The following is an 18,620-nucleotide window of genomic DNA, read 5'->3' as shown; positions in this document are numbered from 1 at the left end:
CGCGGATCCTTTCACCGCTGAAGGGCCGCCCGATTGGGCCCTTTTGGAGAATGCAAATTGCATCTCAGAAGCGTGCGCGATCGTCGTGAGTTGTCCTAAACACGCGGAGTCTGATGTCTGATGTTTGAGGAACTCCCCACACAATGTGAAGCGCCGACAATCGACTTTCGACGTGTCCACTAATGCTGGGGGCGTTTTCCTTCGCACGGCTCAGTAACGTTCCTTCGGGCAGTGCGCAGCTGAACAACAACCGTCCGTCCACGAGTGATTGACGGACGATCCTTCCCATCGATCTTCACAATCGCACCACCGCGGGTGCGTCGGAAACCTGAAACCAATTTTCCGACCATTTCCGAACCACAAACACGCAGTTTTCCCCGTGTGACAGCGTAACGTGCCTCGCCAACACCAACACGGCCGCTCGCTCGTCGACGCACGGACCCGGAAGTGTGGCGCGCTCCAAACATAACCTACATATACCTATAGGGTAGTCCATATCTAGTCTTAGTTGGGATTCCGAAGATGTGGCGCCAAATATCGATGGCTGGATGACGCTGTTAAAACCAAATGTCATCCAGCTTTTCAGCTTCCATTTTGCCCAAGAACCATATCCGGCTCCATCTTACTTTTTGGAAGCAAACTGGGGCTGATGATCCCACCAGACCAAAATCCGCACCAAACATTCAGACTTTTGTTTTTAAAATAACCCAATTTTGTGCCAACGTATAGCGTCTCGTATTTTATGAATGTCAAAGTTTTTATCAAATTTCTATAATTTCCAGAATAAAGTTCCAGTCGAGTGATGGGTATGACGGATCACCCTATACAAGGTTCCTGCGAGTCCCCGTGGTGTGGGTTTAATGGAATGCAAAGACCGCTACCCCCCACTCCTGCACCCAGTTCTCCAGTTGCTACACTACTCCCAAAAGAGTTAGTTCTCTCACGTCCGGGAGTCGTCCCTTCCCCAGAGCTCCCTGAGTGTGTTTGCAGACGTCTACTTGAAAGCCTAGGCGGCTCCAACTCCCCGACACAAAACACCAGTAGCTCTGGTTGGACGTCCAGCTACGGCTCGCCTAGCTACGGGCGCCTTCTAGTAGTGGGTCAGTGCCGCCGGCGCAGCAAATTTAAGCATACATAATTTATGGAGTACAGTAAACAAATCCTCGAAAGACTCCGCCATGGACGCTTGTCTGCAACTCTCTGCAACCCGGTTCCGGGAGCTCCGGATCATCTGCTGCAACATGGTGCACTGGGATGTCCCAATGACCAAAGGCCCGGTGCATACGGTAAACATTATGATTAAAAGTTCTTTGACTTTGAGTTCGCTTACTCCGGGTTGATGAGCTGGGCCGAGGAGACGCCCACGTGGAGCCGGGACGAGCCGAGTGCTTTCATGTTTGATGAGTAGCAGAACAAGGTTTGGGCCCTACCAGAGCTTCACCGGCACCGTTAACCGAACGCCCAAGGGCCACTCGAGTCCGGTAAGGGAAGTCGGTAGCACTCTGCTCTCTCTATCTCTCCCTCTCTCTCTGTTTAACACAATTATCAGATTTCGGTTCCGAAGGCGGTCCGAAAGGTCTTGCTACAAAGCAGCAGCGTCGAGAGCAGTTCTTAACCCAGAAATAAGAAGTTCCTCCAAGAAGTGCAGTCCCGGAAACCCTCATTACGCGTGGAAGCAATTGAGGTTCGATCTCACATGGGCGATCGGCGTGGATCGTGACCGGCCGAATACCTGCCCAGGCCACGGCGATTCGATAAGGATCGACGCTGCGGCCGGTTAATTGATTCCGAAACATGTTTCCACAGCTTCACACCCGATTCACGGGGGCTTTCCCAAAACTGGGCGCTGAACGTGAGAAGAACCACCCCTGGTCGGACACACACACACAGGCGTAACACCCTCACACACAGCTGTTGGGAGAAGCTTGTCCGAATACCTGCACTCTGTCCACTCTTCTCATCCAAACCATCCTTATCGCAATTCCGGAACGGTTCCCGAGTGGTTATCGCGCCTCGCGCGATGCCTCGGGACATGTCGCGCAGCCATTTGCGCAGCGATTGGAACGAGTTCGAGTTCGGAAACTTCTGAAAAGTGGTGCCCCGTTATCTGGTGCGCGTCCCCGGGCACTGACGTCACGTCTAAAACGGCGCACCGACCAGACGGGAGCAGAACGAAGAACGTCACCGTCAACTTGTCCGCTTCCTGAACGCGCTCTAATCAACTGTAATTGATTGCGCTCGGGTGTCTCTTGGCAGGCTCACCTTTTGCGAATGCAATAAATTGCCCGAAACCTCTGGTCTCTAGACTCGAAGAAGCGCATCCAGACTGGCCCAGAAGTAGTGGTCACCGTGCTGCGCAGCGGGCCGCAAGCAGGAACTGCCGACCAGAACGCATCGATTTGTCAACGGTTGTCGCGCCCGGACCGCCGTGGACCTGGTGCTGATTGCTACCTGCGGAAAAACCTGCGCCCTTTCGCGCCCACGGCCCGGACGGGCGAACGGGCGGTCGGACTGGCGCAACATGAAAGCATGCCGCCCTGGTCTCCAACTGGGCCCACGACAGAGAGAGCGAGAGAGAGAGATCAGCGGACGGTGAGCCACGCATTTGGCACGCAGGGCCGCCACTGACACGACTTTGTCACTCTCGTTTGACAGCACCGCCACCTAAACGGACGGATGTTGGACGGGGGGCTCGTCCCGTTCCCTCGGTGCCCTTCGCCGGGCCCTTCGCCGGTTCGGGAGCTTTGATCATTTGGCACTCTACTTTTCCGCGGCGCACAGGTGAGCCACGCGCAACACTGCAGCGCACGCGCCCCAGTGCAGGTTTGGGTGCATACGAGGACTGTTCCAAAAGTATCGGTAATTTCTGCAGGTTACGTACTAAGGTGTATATTAAGTTTTGACGGTCGATACCAGAGGGCGCTGCTACGAGCTTATTTTTAATTATGTTGGTACACTCTTCATATTATCCGTATTTTTTACAACGGAAAAATCAAGTATCGTGCAGTGATTTGATTTTTATTTTTGAAATGTTTAAAAGCAAGAGAAATTTACGATCGAATCTTGAAATCTTGAGGACTCTTCGCCTTCAATTAGGAGGTTAAGAAGGGGGTTTCTTAGTTGGCCCTAGTAGCCTTCAAGATGACCCACGTTAAAGACGTCGAAAAACAGACACAACACATGAAATCGTAGAAAAAATACAAGATGTTGTATTGGAAAATCGTCGAATGACTAAAAGTATGAAGTATTTAGTATAAGGCCTTGACTGAAGTATTGGATATCAGAAAGCTGTTTGCAAAATGGATGCCGCATTTGCTACAAGTGGATTAATTCACACGGTCACCAAGAGCATTTTGAAAATGCCAAAAATCCATGAATTAAAGTTCGAATTGTTGGAGTATCCACTAGCGACTTCCATCTATTTTCAGATCCATAAAAATTATGCGTGAAAAGCGTTCTTTATAAAATAATGACGTCATAACAGCTGTGGAAGCGTATTTTGAAGCTATTCCAGTTTTTCACTTCAATGATGGAATTTATAAATTGGAGTCCCGTTGGAACAAGTGTATTGGTGTTCAGGAAGGCCACACTGCTATTCAGTAAAGTGTGTTTTAAACCATAAAAATGTGTCCTTCTTATCGAACCTCAAAACTTAGTGTACAGCCTAGTACTCTGTTCCTACTCATATCTCTCACTTACGTCGATTTAAATATTCAGTTTGAATTTTTGACAGCTGCTTTGCTAGGACGTGTTTTGGCTCATCTTCGATTTTCGACCGAATTAGACCAAACACCGGCTCGCATTAACATTGATAACGAGCTGTTGGAGTCTGTCCGCGACGACCGAAATTTGCTCCAGATAACTGGGTCATAACTCGTGACGAATCATGGGTTGATGATTATGACGGGGAAAACCACAGCTTAATCATCCCAATGGAAGCTGCCACACGAGGCGAGGCCGAAAAAAGCGCGCCCTGTTTGGTCAGATGTGAAGGTTTTTCTTACAGTTTTCTTCGATCGCAGAGGCATGGTGCATCATGAGTTCTTGCCAAAAGACGGCATCGGAGGAAGAGCTGAAGCATAAACTAATGTTTTGTAATGCTTCGAGGGTTGGAAAAAAAACGTTGGCAAAAGTGTTTATTATCTGATGGGGATTACTTTTTAGAGGACCACGAACGATATTCATAAATAAATAATGTTAGAAAAAACACCAAATTAGCGATACTTTTTGAACAAACCACGTACAAACGACCGCGGGCCCTGATTCTTAGAAACGGACTCTTTCGTTCTCTCTCTCACGGGGCCGGGTGTTTGGTTCGGTTTTACGGTGACAAAAACAAAACACTCCTCGAGGCCCTCTGAGCTAAGTGGGTTCGCGGGTTCAGGTCGCGCTTTGCTGTTGTCGTGTGTTTGAACAAACACTAACGTGCGTTGGTGCGACGCGCATGTGGCCACGTGGAAAGCGTATTGGCAAAAGGTAGCCAACTGCGGGTGTTGTCCCCACACTCCCCAGGATTCGGAACACCCGCCCGCCATTCCGGGGGGTTCTATTGGCTCCGACTCATCCAGACGTCGAATGAACTGTGCGTATGCGTAACGGTGAGCGTAAACTGCGCGGCCGCGTAGCCAGCGCCTTTTTTCGTAGGTGTAAAAATAGAACACCGCGGCGGACTTCACTCCGCTTAAATGCGCCGAGCTGACCCGCTTCCCGGTCGGTTCCAAGAGCTGCACTGCCCGGGCGCATCGGGCGATGGAATGAAGCCGTCTGAACGAAATCGAGACCCCATCGAGCGCGAAGTGATCATCACTTTCACGACCCATCCCACGTGTTGCGCGCGGCTATCTTCGCGCCCACACACCGCCGCCTATCGATGCCTGTGCCTGTGGGCCCAACATTAAAACACTGCCTGGCACCGCATTCTTCGCGCCACATCACTATCGGCCCGATCGGCCACTTCGATCACTCTCGATCACGCGGCCCGATGGTTTACTTTCTCTCCCAATTTTCCGGCATCATGGCCTTCGCGTTGATAAGCGCGGCCACGCAAGGTGGGCGTTCGCGTTGTCACAGCAGCGTCCCGGCTTGGCGCCAACAAACCACACTTTCACCAGGGATCGCTCGGTACTTCCTGCGTACGGGGCACGCACACTGAGCGCTCACGGGTACTTCCAGAATGGCCGGGTGCGCGGAATTCCCGCGCCTCAATTAATCACTATCCGTCAAAACACTGTCGACGTGCGGCTGTCGGCGCCGCACGTGCCCCACGCAACGCATCTGGGCGATCGAGGAAAGCGCGAATCACAACACAAAGCCCCGCGGTTCTCGGCAATTGATCGACGATCGTTGCACACCTTGCGCTACCTGTGGCTTATCAGCTAACCCTTTGGTCACTACTTTAGACACTACTACCAACACGGAAAGAAAAAAAAAACACAACGCAACGCAATGAACGCGAAACACGGCGCAAGAAACACAACGCAATACGAGAGCGCGCGCAGCAACGCGAAGTAACCCTACCGCGGCAACGAATCAAAATAAGTGAGTGCGTTTCGTTTCGGAGGTTATTCCGCGGAATCGGCCGCGGTTGCGTCGAGCTCTCTCGCTCTCGGGGTGATGCTCTCGCACGTGTGTGTGGGTGCTTTGGTGTCTCTCTCTGGCATGGGTCCCGCACGGCCTTTCTCTTTCTCTCTGTTAGGTGTTATCTTCCGAGCGCTCTCGGTTTGGCTCTCGGTCTCTGTCTCTCGCTGTGTCTTCGCTCTCCGAGAGATGCGTCGGGTTTCTCTCAGCCGATTTAATATAACACATGGGCTGAAAAGTACCGAGTCTAACAAATAGATGGTACCTTCAAAAGAAAGCAGTTAAAACTTATTGATAAATTTGTTAAAACTGATATTCAAAGTTGATAAATTTGCGAGTTATTGTGCTAAGAGTCGGACTACTTTTGTTATTTCGTCAGAACAATGGATCAAACACAATTTCATGTTTTAATTTTTAATCTTTTAATCTTCATGTTTTTAAGCGAAGCAATGGGTAGAAAACTGTTATAAAGACTTCGTTCCATCAGAAACAAAAAAAAAACCTTGATTTGCTGTCTTAAAATGTGGTCGTAGATACACCGATGATGCTGAACGCGGTAGACGTCCAAATGAGGTGGTAACAGCAGCAAACATTTTAAAAATCCACAAAATCGTTTTGAATGATTGAAAAGTGAAGTTGCGTGAGTCAGCTGACATTGTAAAGATATCAAAAGATCGTGTTGGTTTTATATTTCACGAGACGAAGAGAAAGCTCTGTTCGTTTGCTCACTGTTGACCAAAAACAAGAATGTGTTGACGATTCTGAGTAGTGTTTGACCATGTTTAAACGTAACAATCCGAAATGTTTGCCTCGATATGTGACAATGAATGAAACCATGGATCGATCATTTCACTCCGGAATCGAAACGATCGTCATCGGAATGGAGGCAATCTGGCGAACCTCGTCCAAAACGCCCGAAAGCATAAAAATCGTCTGGAAAGGTTATGGCCTCGGGTGAATTTGTGGTTCAACAGTGATTATTATAAAGCGTTATTTGAGACCTCAAAAGTATGCTTACTAGTAAGAAACTTCGCTCGAAGGAAGAGGTTATCGCTCAAACTGAGATCCATTTTGAGGCATACCGATACATCGTTCTGGATTCATCGATACAAAATGGAGTTGAAATTTTAGAGCGGCGCTGGAATGATTTTGTGGCCTTAGATGGAGATTACGTTGATGAATAAGGTAAATTTTGAACAGAAAAACCAAGTTTTCTTTCTTAGTCTCGGGACTTTCCAGCTCATGTGTTAATACGGAAATAATTGCCTCAACTCGTCGGGAACGAAAAAGCGCGATGTTACTACCATCGCAATGTTAACGACGAACGGCTTCTCGACTTGTATCAGAGATCTGCCAAGAAACAATAGGAATACTGGAATATGTTGCCATGAAAGCCGCAACATATGCTACAACATTGGAGCATCATCATTGTGAAAGAGAGCCGAATGTAGCTTAATCGCCCAAAGTCTCTACAATAAAACATCCCAGTTAGTCGCAACGATTGGAACATTTAGCGCGGCCCAACGGGATGTTGTGTAACGCACAAGGCACGGGGCCCATTGAAGGCATCGGATGAGCCAGCTGGAAGCCACCAGGCCTTTGGAACACCGACACCGTGTGTGGCACACCCCACACATCGGCACAGCATAAGGACGGCGATGGCGCGGAAGAGTGCTTTTATGCTGACCACGGGCGCGCCGCCGACGCCACCGAACGTATGCTAATCGGGTTAATTTTTAAGTAATCTTTCTCATGGTGCATGGTCCCATGGTCGGACCGAAAAGATGAGGCCAAGCAGACCGAAATTGGATTGTGAGAACTACTGTGTGTGAGTATGTGGTGGCTGATAATGTGATTTGCATACGAGTTGACAAAATAATCTTTGGTTTTAAGATTTTCATCGCCCGTGCTCACCAAAATCAATGGCTGCGTTGCTGAGGGCAGCGCGACATTATGGACTATAAATGAAGATGCTTAAAAAAAACAAAGAAAAACATAATTAAAGCTAATCTTTTATTACGATTTTCGTTTCCGAGCCCGACGGAACACAATTCATTCCGTAACGCATGCCGTTACTCTGTGTAACGCTTCGAGGCACTCCTGTAATTTATAAAATATACGCCATTTTTTGGACTATTATTATATTTACCCAATAGTTTCGTGTTTTGTGATTGATCTGTGTTTATGTAATATAAAAAATGTGGTTGTTTGAAAGTACAATTGATGAATTATATGTTACCAAATGATTACAGATTTGATTTCTGAGGACACTCAGAAAAACTAGTGATCGTATCTTTAAGGGCTACGGTACCACTTAGTGATCTTATGCCTAGTTTTTGATATAATTAAGAATCTATCAACAATTCGTTGAAGCACATTTAGTACGCCAAGTCAACAAAAACATATGCCAAAAACGGTCACACACTGTTCGTCGTCGATCGGTCGAACCTCGTTCTTCGCTCCCAAACTGGTCCCCAGAACGGAAATGATCTTCCTCGCCTCGGGATCGATCGATTGCGCCGACTTATGCAAGCGAATGCAAAGTCAAACAACCAGAGACGCATACACGATCGTCGGTCGCCGGGACACATGTGCGCTTAATGTTTGCGCTCTCCGCACGGACGGTATGTTTATGCTCAAGCGTGCTGTGCCATCGTTTCACCCCACTTCGGCGATGTTCTAACGCGGACGTGGCCCCCACCTCTCTCTCTCTCTCGCTCTCTGCACGGCTGTGGGTCTGCGGAACTTGATCCGCTCGACAGGAAATTAATTTCTGGATTAGCCGCGAGAACGTCAGTCTTCGGACGGAAAACGTCTTCACGAGTGACGCGATCGGGAAGAAGACCAAGAGACGGGTGGAGCCATTTTCGGAAGTAGTAGCGATCACTGCCTGTGGTGGTGGTGATGGTGGCTCAGAACCAGGCCGAAAGGGTGGGCATGCTCCCAGTTACCGGTGCGGCCCGGTGCGATGCCGTGACAAATCGATTCCGATGGAATGTTGCACTGCCGGAGGGGGCCGGGCCGGCTTCGGATCCGGTTTGAAGGATGTGCTGGAGGTCACAGACAACGGCGGGAAGGCCTGGGTGGCGGATAAGTGCATTTATTTTCGTTCCCACTCCACGCAACTCTTTTCGGAAACGGTGGGCGCACTTGAAGTATCGATGCGCGCGCGCGGTCTTCGATGTTACGCCGGGACCGCCGGGCCGGGCCTCACATGCAGCAGCCAGGAAGTGCAGCAACATAACAATCGGCGTGTGAGTGGGACGACGACGGGTGTGCGTAAATAGTTTTGTCTGGATTTTTATGTACCACACTTCAGACTTCGGTTGTCTTAAGTGTCACTTCGCCGCGCTCCACACACAGAGAGAGGGCCGTATGTGTGTCACGTGCTCACTGCGCGGTTCGAATCGAACGGTTGAAGTGCTAAAATAAATTGACTTCTCGAAAGCCTGAAACCACCGAAGGGCCGCCACTTCTTGGTCTCGTTCTTGGGCGTACCACGGACCAGCCCTAGTGTGTGGGTGTCCCTCTGGTGGCCACCAGTCTATCGCCGGCCCGGTTGTTATTTGTCTAGTCTGTTGTGCTGAACTGCAGAAAAATGAGAGTCTCCGAGTTTTTGCTGCAGAGTTAGTAACGTCAGCGTAATCGAGATGGCACCGAGCTGCAGCGATGTTGGCACAATAGAAAGCGAAACATAAACTGCTCCGTTAACGGGACCCGTTAAGACCTGGGGCACGGAAACACTAACCCAACCACAGGGCACAGGGCTGCCAACGGGACATCTCGGATCTCGAAAGTCTGTGGTCGAGTTGCTCATTTGCTCGCCGAAAACGGGCAAAACGGGGCCTGCGCAGATGAAACATGAAGCTGCGTCGGCTCTCCAGGACACTTCCCAAACGGGAACGGAGCTGAAAACTAACCGTCTCGACGTCGACGAGCAGACCCGCTGCGGAGCGGACGCATCGGAGAGATTGATAACATTGCGCACCTTATGAATGGGGCGCAGTCCCGGGGTTTTATGTAGCGCGGTGTGTGGTTTGTTTACCCAACCGCAGCGGGCCACAGACCGGTAGATTCTCATTCATTCGTCCGCGCCAATTCATTCAGTCATCCTCGCGCCAGTCCCCCGGTTGAAGGCGCCTTGCCCGTAGACTGGATTTCCTTGAATGGAGCCCTCGCGAGATTGCTCGATGGCAGGCGGGTTCTGCGTCGCAGAGTGTAGGCGAACCAGCTCCAGATATGGAGAGGGTAGCCCCCGCTACTCAATCGAGCAAAGAATGGCTTCGCTCGGAACTTGTTCGTAATCTCTCATCTTTGGCTGCTTCAACGACATCAACGATCTGCCAATACACGATGAGAACGTAGAGCCGCGGGGACCCAATTCTGGTTCAATAAAATTGATAAACTTTCGTACGCCCCGAGACCCCTGACGCATCAACATTTGAGTTAGGAACACTCGACTTGATGCTTCGACGAGCACACGACGGTGCCCTAATCGATTCATGTTTTTTTTTGTTTTCATCCCGTTGAACCGGAATGAAAACCAATAAACAATAAGTCACGAAGAGCTCTTTTGTCGTCTTAGACGTCGTCGATGGGCCCGTGTTTGCCCCCTGCTATCGACCGATCCTCGAACCGGAGCTCTCCGGAGCCCGGAAAGACGAATGTTTGTTTTAGTATGAAAATCACGCGAGAACGCTACCCACACATACACACGCAACATTGACAAGTGTTCTAAACAAATAGCACCCAAATGCGAGAGAAACGAACTCGTTGTTTGGCTGGTGGTCGACGGAATGGTGGCGGAATGGTAACGTACATTTCACGCCTGAAGGCTAACTGAAACACGCGAAAAATCATGGCGAACGCGTGACAGAGACAATTTAGTATTTTTAGCGTCGTTGTTGAAGCACACAATTTTCAAACACTTGCCAAATCACGACTCGCAGATTGACGGCTCAATTCATAATCAAAACGGCTGAATCCAACAGAATAAGAGCGTAACGCGCCCAGCGCCATCTGTTGCATTTCGGCGACACTGACACCTGGTGTCACGGCTAAGCGTTACGTGATGCGTTTCGTTACAAAAACGGCGTAAGAATTCACTGCTCACTTACCTTTTCGAGCCTCACGCACTGCTGGTGACACGTAAAGTCACAAACGACGCACCGCAACCCGATGTCCAGGTGGAGCGCGTGGTGACACTGTTGGCAGAGCCGATCGTACGATGGCTGCAGGATCTGGAAGATGTGCGTGTAGCGCACGGTTTCGACGCGCGGTTCCACCAGGAACCGGGTGAACTTTTTCGTGTCCGCCAGCAGCCGGACCTTGTCCCGGTGCGTCTGTTCGCTGGCCGCTCGCGTCACTTCCGAGCCGACGTTCTTTGGTGTAAGCGTGATGATGCGTGCGTCATGGAAGTTCTGGCCTCGCTGCGGATCCGCATTCAGTTGCTTCAGTATCTGCGACGGATCGTCGTCGATGAACGGAATGCTTTCGCTGCTCGCCTGCACGATTTCGTTCCGGTTCTCGTCGACCTGCGTTTCGCGTGGGGCCGCATCGGGTTGGTCCTTTTCGGCGCTGCTGCTAACCGTGATCGACTGTGGTACCTCGTCGTAGTTCCCATTGCCGTTAAGGTCCGGTTCGTCTGCAGTCTTGGGAGTGCTAGTGGCAACCGGTGGTGGCAATGAAACCGTAGCTCCCGCGGGTGGTTCCACGATAACCCGCGGTGCGACCGAGGTTACCCTGGAGCAGGTACGATCCGGCTTCGGCGGAGGTTCGTTGCGAGCCGGAAGCTGTGCCGGCGTCGTCGTCGCCGGCGTCGCCGCCACAGGATGTTGAAGCTGTTGCGGTTCATCGAAATTAAACTTGACCGTGTTCAGGTGCCGCGTTAGCTTATCGTTCTCAGTGTTCCGGGTGTACGTGGTGCTTTTGAGGTTGGAAGATTTGAGCTTCGACTTCTGTAGCAGCTGCTGCTGCAGCCGGTCGCGGCCAGCATCGTTCGGCTGGAGGGTTTCCTCGCTGCTCTCGTTATCGAATTCCGTCGGATTCGGACCGAGCAAACGCTCTTCGAGTTTTTCCGCGGCCGTTAGCAATGGGCGTCTAGCGGCGGGAAGCAACTGAAGCTTCTGACTATCCTCGGGCTGAAAGCAGCAGATGGGTAAATGGTTAGAAGAAAACCAGTGCACGTCAGAGTTACATTAACAATTCATAGCAAGAGCCCCATATCCGTGACTTTATTCAATGGTCCCACCCAAGTACGTTCAACCTCTGTCATCATCTTCTAACGAGTTGGTCAAGTTTATCGAAGCTCAAAGCGCTTGTTGGATGCTGGATGTTGACATTGGCTTATGTGTGCGGGTCAACCAACCAACGATGGCAAGAATAGTTCCAGTTCCAGCTCGTAAATTTCCTACAGAAGCAGACTGAACTCGATAGCTGGGTGCCACCAAATTTGGTCGTTCTGTGCCACCATAATCACCCGGCCACCGAACGATTGGAAATGGAGTTTTATTGGTGCTCGACTCGAGTTGGACAGTAGGAGCACAACTAGTAGGAGCCAAACCCATCGGGTCAAGTGATTACAAACTTTCCTTTCCCCCACCCGAACGTCGTCCGTTACGTCCAAAGGATGATTTATTTGGGAAGGGAAAGAACGTCCCCTAGTTCTTATCGGACGATGCAAGATGTCTCCGGAAAGCTTTCGGAAGAGTAGCGAAGAGATTCTTCTGGTCTTAGGAAAAGTCGGCCACCCGAGCGCAAGGTTTGCAGTTATGCTGCACTGATGAACTAGCTCACAGGAGAACATATTCTAGGGAAATAAAGGTTCGTCAATTTCACACTTACAATCTGAGTTACCCACCGATCCGATATCTAATTGGACACCACCAGCTACGCACTGGAAGCTCCGGCAGACGGCGGCCCATTGTCAACACTGAATATCCATCATGGTTAATGGTTTCGGATTGTTTTTATTGATTTGCTGTCGTGCGGCATAAATTGAGTTTAAGTGATTTGACAGCATTTTCGTGACAGCCACCGTAATCGGGCCGAAGCCCGGGTGCGTCGGCTCAAGTCGGTACAATAGCACCACGCCATGTACTAGTCCGAACTGGGACACACTTCACACTTGACGACGCCCAGTCACCGCTTCGAGTTCTTATTTCATCGGCACCGGCGTAAGAGGTTGTGTAAATCTTTCATCACCTTCATCACCGATGCCTCCCGGTGCCGAGTCCCTTTCTCCACTTGGTGCCTCCCTAGGCTCAGCTGATACAACACGCGACGCGACCCGGAAGAGAGGGCACTTTCAGGGAAAGTCAAGAGTCAAAAGCAACATGCAACATTAAAACGCTACCTTCCTGGGTCTCGGCTCGGTGACTGAAATGGGAGCCGGGCCGAGCCGGGCCGAGCGACCGATAATTGATACTTTTTTCCCCGTTTTCGCGGTAAACCACAAACACACATACACCGGTACGTAAATATTTGTTTTTCCCTCTTTCGATGTAACGCTTTCCACGCCCACGACGATTTATGGACGATGCGTCGTGGCGATGCATCGCGCGGGTGTTTATGCAATTACATATTTGGGTTGGAAACTCAATACCCAACCACACCGTGGGGTGCGTGGGGTGTGACGGCGCATCAACTAATCCTCTCACTGGTCTGCGGAACTTCCCTGTTTCGATTCTCACCGGATCGGAAGCGACCCAATTCACGGAGGACCGGAAAATAGAGCTGTCCAGTGGCGAACGCAATCCAATTCCCTTGAACTGCTCGGTTCGTGCCTTCGGTTTCCGGGTGCCGCGCATTTCGTTTGAGGGTCTGCCATCATCCGGACATGAATCCCGGTTGGGTCGGTTAGGCTATGGCCACGACGACGACGCTCGCCGATCGGAACGGAGCGATAAAAATTGAGGTTAATTGAATTTTTTCTGCAATCCCATTTGGATGATTTTTGGCCTGCGTCAAGGTCACGGCGAGAAGCATAAGAGTATAAGCCATTTTTTTGCCTTCGGCGCTTCTACAGGGTGAGCAAATCAGCGTTCATTTTTTCATTTGGTTATAAATAGAAAACGGCTGAATATTTTTCGAAGCTTGAACATTTATTTGAAAGGTTGATTCGTAACATTTTTGAATGTAAAACAATTTTGGTAAAATCTTGGCAATAGCATATTGAATTTGGGTCTTGAAGTCGTCAATAGTTGCTGATTTGTTTGCATAACATAAATGCCGATTGTGGCTGTCGCTGTATGGCACGTAGCGCCGTTCTGTTGAAACCAAATGCCGTCCAAGTTCTTAGCTTCCATTTCGCCCAAGGACCAATCAGCCCAAAATCCGCACCAAACAGTCACTCGTTTTGGGTGCATCGACTTCTCTTGCACGATATGTGGGTTTTCCGAACCACAATACGGCTTATTAACATAGCCAACGGGCGTGAAATGAGCTTCAATGAAATCTGCTTTTGACGAAAGAATCAACATGACTTAAGAATCAACCTGTCATATAAAAGTTCAAGCATCAAAAAATATTCAGTCGTTTTATGCACGCTGATTTGCTCACCCTGTAGCTTAGATTATAGTTTATTTCGGTGGCATCGCAAACGGTGTCAGGCGTCCCAAAAGATCAAAGATAGAAGTGTGCCAAAAACAGTTTGTTTCCGATGCTACCGGCTGCGAGGGACTCATAAAATCATATCAAACATATTGTTGTTTATGTCAATTTTCGGTTTCTTCAAAACTCTTCCAATCGCCAACCGATGCTAAGCAAACGAAGCAATCTAATCGAGCTCGTGCCGCGCAATCTACCGTTTGATCGATGTTAGTAAACATGAACCCAACAAACATGATTCGAAACGATCGTTCGAAGCTGATGAATGTAAATATTATTGCACAGTCTCAATTAAAAGCGATTACTTCGAGCGGGGCGATGATCTAATGCGAAACCTTGCGTGGCGTTTGGCCCTTTGATGTTTGTGCTGTGGCAAAAAAACGGTAAATTTACAAACTCAGAATTTGATTGATGCAGATATCACGTGGAGATTGCGCTAAGAAATGAGCGTCGGGACCAACGTCTGGACCAGCGAGAATCAGATTTCTGCAATATCGTAACTCGCTCAGAGGTCGGTCGTTGAAAGGAACGGAAAGCAAATGGCATCAATTTCCACAAGCTGTGAATACAATAATTCCACAAATCAAACCCGACGCCGACCGGCCTGAGTCTCCTGCGGTTTTCTGGGACTTCGCCCGGTGATCTATGGTCCCAGCGCGAACTCGATGGCACCCGAAGCCGCACACTATCTGCAGCCTGCAGATTCCCTGTCCCCTGGTTTGAAAACTGCAATTTTCTGCAGTTAACTTGGCCCATTGGCCGCCGCCGTGGTGGTCACCACCACACACCGCGATCCGGATCTCGTAAATTTTCCTCCGTCTTGATTTACTGTCGTTCGATTTTCGTTCGATTGGAAAGCAAAAGGGGCCGATGAAATTTGTTGCGTTCGCGTTTCATCCGCCAATCCGGACACCATGCTGTGGGATTTGTTGTGCGCGGGGCACGGCGTTTGAAAGAATGTCGAGCGATCGCTGGACGTGACGCTGGTGGTTGCCACGCCCGTGGGTCGGGCGCCGGGCGATAATTGGATAATGATCCCGTAGATCGGCCGCGGTACCTATGATATATCGATCGGTTGGCCCAAGACCCAATACCGCAAAAAACGGAGCCCGACATCGGATAATCCTGGGACAGTTGGGTGGCGTCTCTCGAGGTGCCGGCGATAGGCCATTTCCGGAGCGGTCTGGCCGCTTAAACCAGGCCACAAGCTGAACGACACGGTCGGCGTTGAAACGGAACTGGTGGACTAATATTCGTGTGAAACTGGTGGAAAATGTGAACGTGATTCGTATGTTCATCGCTTAAAGAAGATGTCAATGTTGGAGATCTCACGAGTCTTAACCGCAAGCGATCGAAACGTGTCGCCCTGGATTGACTTATATTGGATCGATGGGGAATCAAATCGAATGTGGCATCCTCGACGGATGGAATAGAAATGTCTCATTTATGAGCACAAAAGTATTTCGTCTTTGAATCGTATAATTGAATCTGACGTTGTGATGCTGACAGCCGCTTGGAACTGAAAGAATAAGAAATCCGCGGAGAAAGTTAATTATTTCGTACTTTCAAAACCTTCAAAGGCATTTCCATTTGCACATAGAATGTGCAAAAAAGTCCATTAGCTATTCAAAAACAACGGGAAATTGCGTGGAGCTAGAGAAAAACCTCGCCATTTGCAGTATCTTTCTCTTTTAAAAGAATGTGGGTTTGTTCCCCCAGTTCTCCCAGACGATCCCAGTCGTTAGGATGGCACTAGAGATGATCTTATCCGAGGTCTGCTAATTAAAAGGCAGACGAGTGTAGGCACACTCAGATCCAGACTGCAACGAGTTTCTGTGAGATTCGACGTGGGTATGAGTTATTCAGAACCAAAACCCAGACTACACAAAAACTCCCGCTTGAACCTTCAACTCGGCTCAAATCAAGCCCCTCGGCCAACCGTCGGCCAACATCCGCGATCGTACGACAACGATGGGTTAATTGCCAAGGATGGGCATAAAAACCATGGTCGCTCCGTTTTGCGTACGGTTTTTGTGTCCCTCGAAACAGGCGGGAGACATTGCTCCTTCCGCAAGTGAATTGGGGGAGAAAACTGGGTCATTCTGCACTTACAGCACCACCAGCCACCGCCATCGCCGTGGTATGTAGGGTCTTGCGAAAGTCCTACATGGCAAGTTGGAATGATGGTAATGAATGAAAATTGCAGAGCCTGTCATTTTCATTCACCACGGAGCTCCGCCCCCACGAAAAGCATCGATTTTCGCGCATCGCCAGGCGAACATTTGTGGCCGCACTCTGCCGGAGCATAGTAATGTCATGTTAAAGGTTTTTTTGTGGGATGCTAAGAGGCACTTTCTGTAGCCGGCAGCTTGGTAAGGCATCGGCCGCGGCAGAAAGTGGTTGAAATCGAATTGGCAAGGAATTCCATTTACTCCGCCAACAAAGTTGCCACGTGACCAATTTGAATATTGTTTGTTTACTATACTATGAGGTAGGTAATGGCGTGGGGTTTGTTAATAAAAAAACAATAGTAAATTACCACAGATACTACATCACTTTCATTTTCCAACCATGTTCCTTAATTTCCTATAGCTATTCTGGTATAAGGCAGCCTAAAAAGCAATCCGTTACTTTTGCGTGTACTTTATTCAAGATGCTGTCAATTGTCAGATTTGCGTCAAATATTCACCGTTTTGTTGAAAAATTTGTTGCCTTTCTAAAGGTTCCTTGAAAATGCCTTTCTTGTGGAAGTCATATCGTTATTATCGAAAAAGTCGAGCAATCCGTTTTCACAATCCCTTCTTGAACACAATTTCTTATCATTAAGGAAGTTTTGCGCGAAAACAGCGAATCCAGGAATTCCTATTCTTCTCTGGCTACTCTGCTGGCCAATTCTGGTCAACGGTGCAATTGTTGACAGTAGAGATCTGAATTTAGTGTTTGGCCACACGGAAGCAACTCATAATAAACGATTCTCTTCAAGTCCCACCACATACCTGGTAGAACCTTCTTAGCCGTTAGTTCTGGTTTGGCCACCGGGTAAGATGCTTCACTACCAATGGGTCGATTTCGTTCCGTTTGGCAAAAATTTCGCAGATGCAAATTTGATCCATAACGTGTTTTTGGGTTAATTCATGTGGCACCCAAACATCGAGCTTCTTCGTGAATCGAGCTTTGTGCAAACTGGCTTAAAACTGATTGTTAAAATGCTGATGATGTCCATCAGAATCGAACAAACCAATATTGCACATTATCAACTGTTACAGTATCGGTACCATAAACATCTTGCAAAATTTCAACGGCCTAGCTTGAATTTTTGCCTTTATCGGAAAAAAACTTTAAAATGCACTCTAAACTTGAAACTGTACTATCGATACTTCACGAGATATCTATCACTAAATGCATCTCCCGCGAAAATAATGGATTTCTTTTTTACCTACCCAATATTTCAGGGAACTCCCTAATTTTCCCACAAATTCTTTGTCAATTGAAGGAAACACTTACACTGAGTATGGGACTGCTGATTTGAGGTCGTTTTTTCTCCTTTGAACAGAGGCAACCCCACGGCATCTTACCGTGCGGGGAAAGAGTGCCGCTGCCTCCTGATTAGGACTCCGCGGCCACCGGCAGAACACTAGAGAGTTCCAAGCGCCCGGACTGCACTGCACCAAACATAAACAAGTGACAACATTTAAACGGCCGAACACGCTCGGCCTATGCAACTCTTCTGGCAGGACGTTCGGGTTTGTGTCGTTTCATATTTTCCAGTTCATGCCCATCCGTCACTGGCCGGGGCGCAGGCTGGAACTGGTTTTGTTTCACATTTCACTGTCACTTTCATGGGGCACAGACAGCACGGTGCGTCGTGAGACACCGTGCATCTTTTCGGGCGGGACACCAACACACACCAAGCCCTCTAGTTCGCTGGGCCACGACGCAGTGTTCCAAGGGCTTTGCAATCTGAAAGAAAGAAAAAAGGGCATAAGTAATAAACCCATGAGGGATTAGTGGGCAAACAATGAACGTTTCAGTGCGCCAGGATTTGGACGGAGTGGAATGATGGAACAAAGTTTTGCCCCTCGAGCGACCTCGCGAGGAGGTTTGGCCAACGTGACAGGCAATTAAGTTGCATCCCGTGCGTGCTTGTAGATTGCTGTCCGATTCCGACTTCTGATCTGATCTGCAGTGTCCTTGTGTGTTTGAAGATAACTTTGTAAATTTCAACAGTGTTCATTTCGCTCACAATTGATTTTCAGCCGCTGGGCGGCGGGGCAAATCCCAATCACGGCAAGCGTAAATTCAAGAATCTCCACGGAACATGAATGCCACTCTTTCATCATCACTGGGCCATCCGGTTGGAAGCAGAATCTGATGTAAAATCCTGCCGCAAAAAGGGATAAAAAAACGCGGTGAAGACTAAACGACACGTCGTGTCG

General features: G+C 49.1%; 1 protein-coding gene across 1 annotated transcript in view; it reads right to left on the bottom strand.

The window, feature by feature from the left end:
• LOC131207617 (tensin-1) overlaps positions 1–17,754 on the bottom strand; it is a 110,168-nt gene extending 92,414 nt beyond the window's left edge. The window contains exons 1-2 of the mRNA XM_058200238.1: positions 17,689–17,754; positions 10,695–11,717 (exon numbers count right to left, since the gene is read on the bottom strand). Coding sequence (XP_058056221.1) covers positions 10,695–11,717; positions 17,689–17,754 — 1,089 coding nt within the window. The remainder of the gene's footprint in view (positions 1–10,694; positions 11,718–17,688) is intronic.
• Positions 17,755–18,620: the final 866 nt, after the last annotated feature.

This window comes from Anopheles bellator, chromosome 2 (assembly GCF_943735745.2).
Source record: "Anopheles bellator chromosome 2, idAnoBellAS_SP24_06.2, whole genome shotgun sequence".
NCBI classification, from domain to species: Eukaryota; Metazoa; Arthropoda; class Insecta; order Diptera; family Culicidae; genus Anopheles; species Anopheles bellator.
This window is presented reverse-complemented; position numbering and strand designations above follow the sequence as displayed.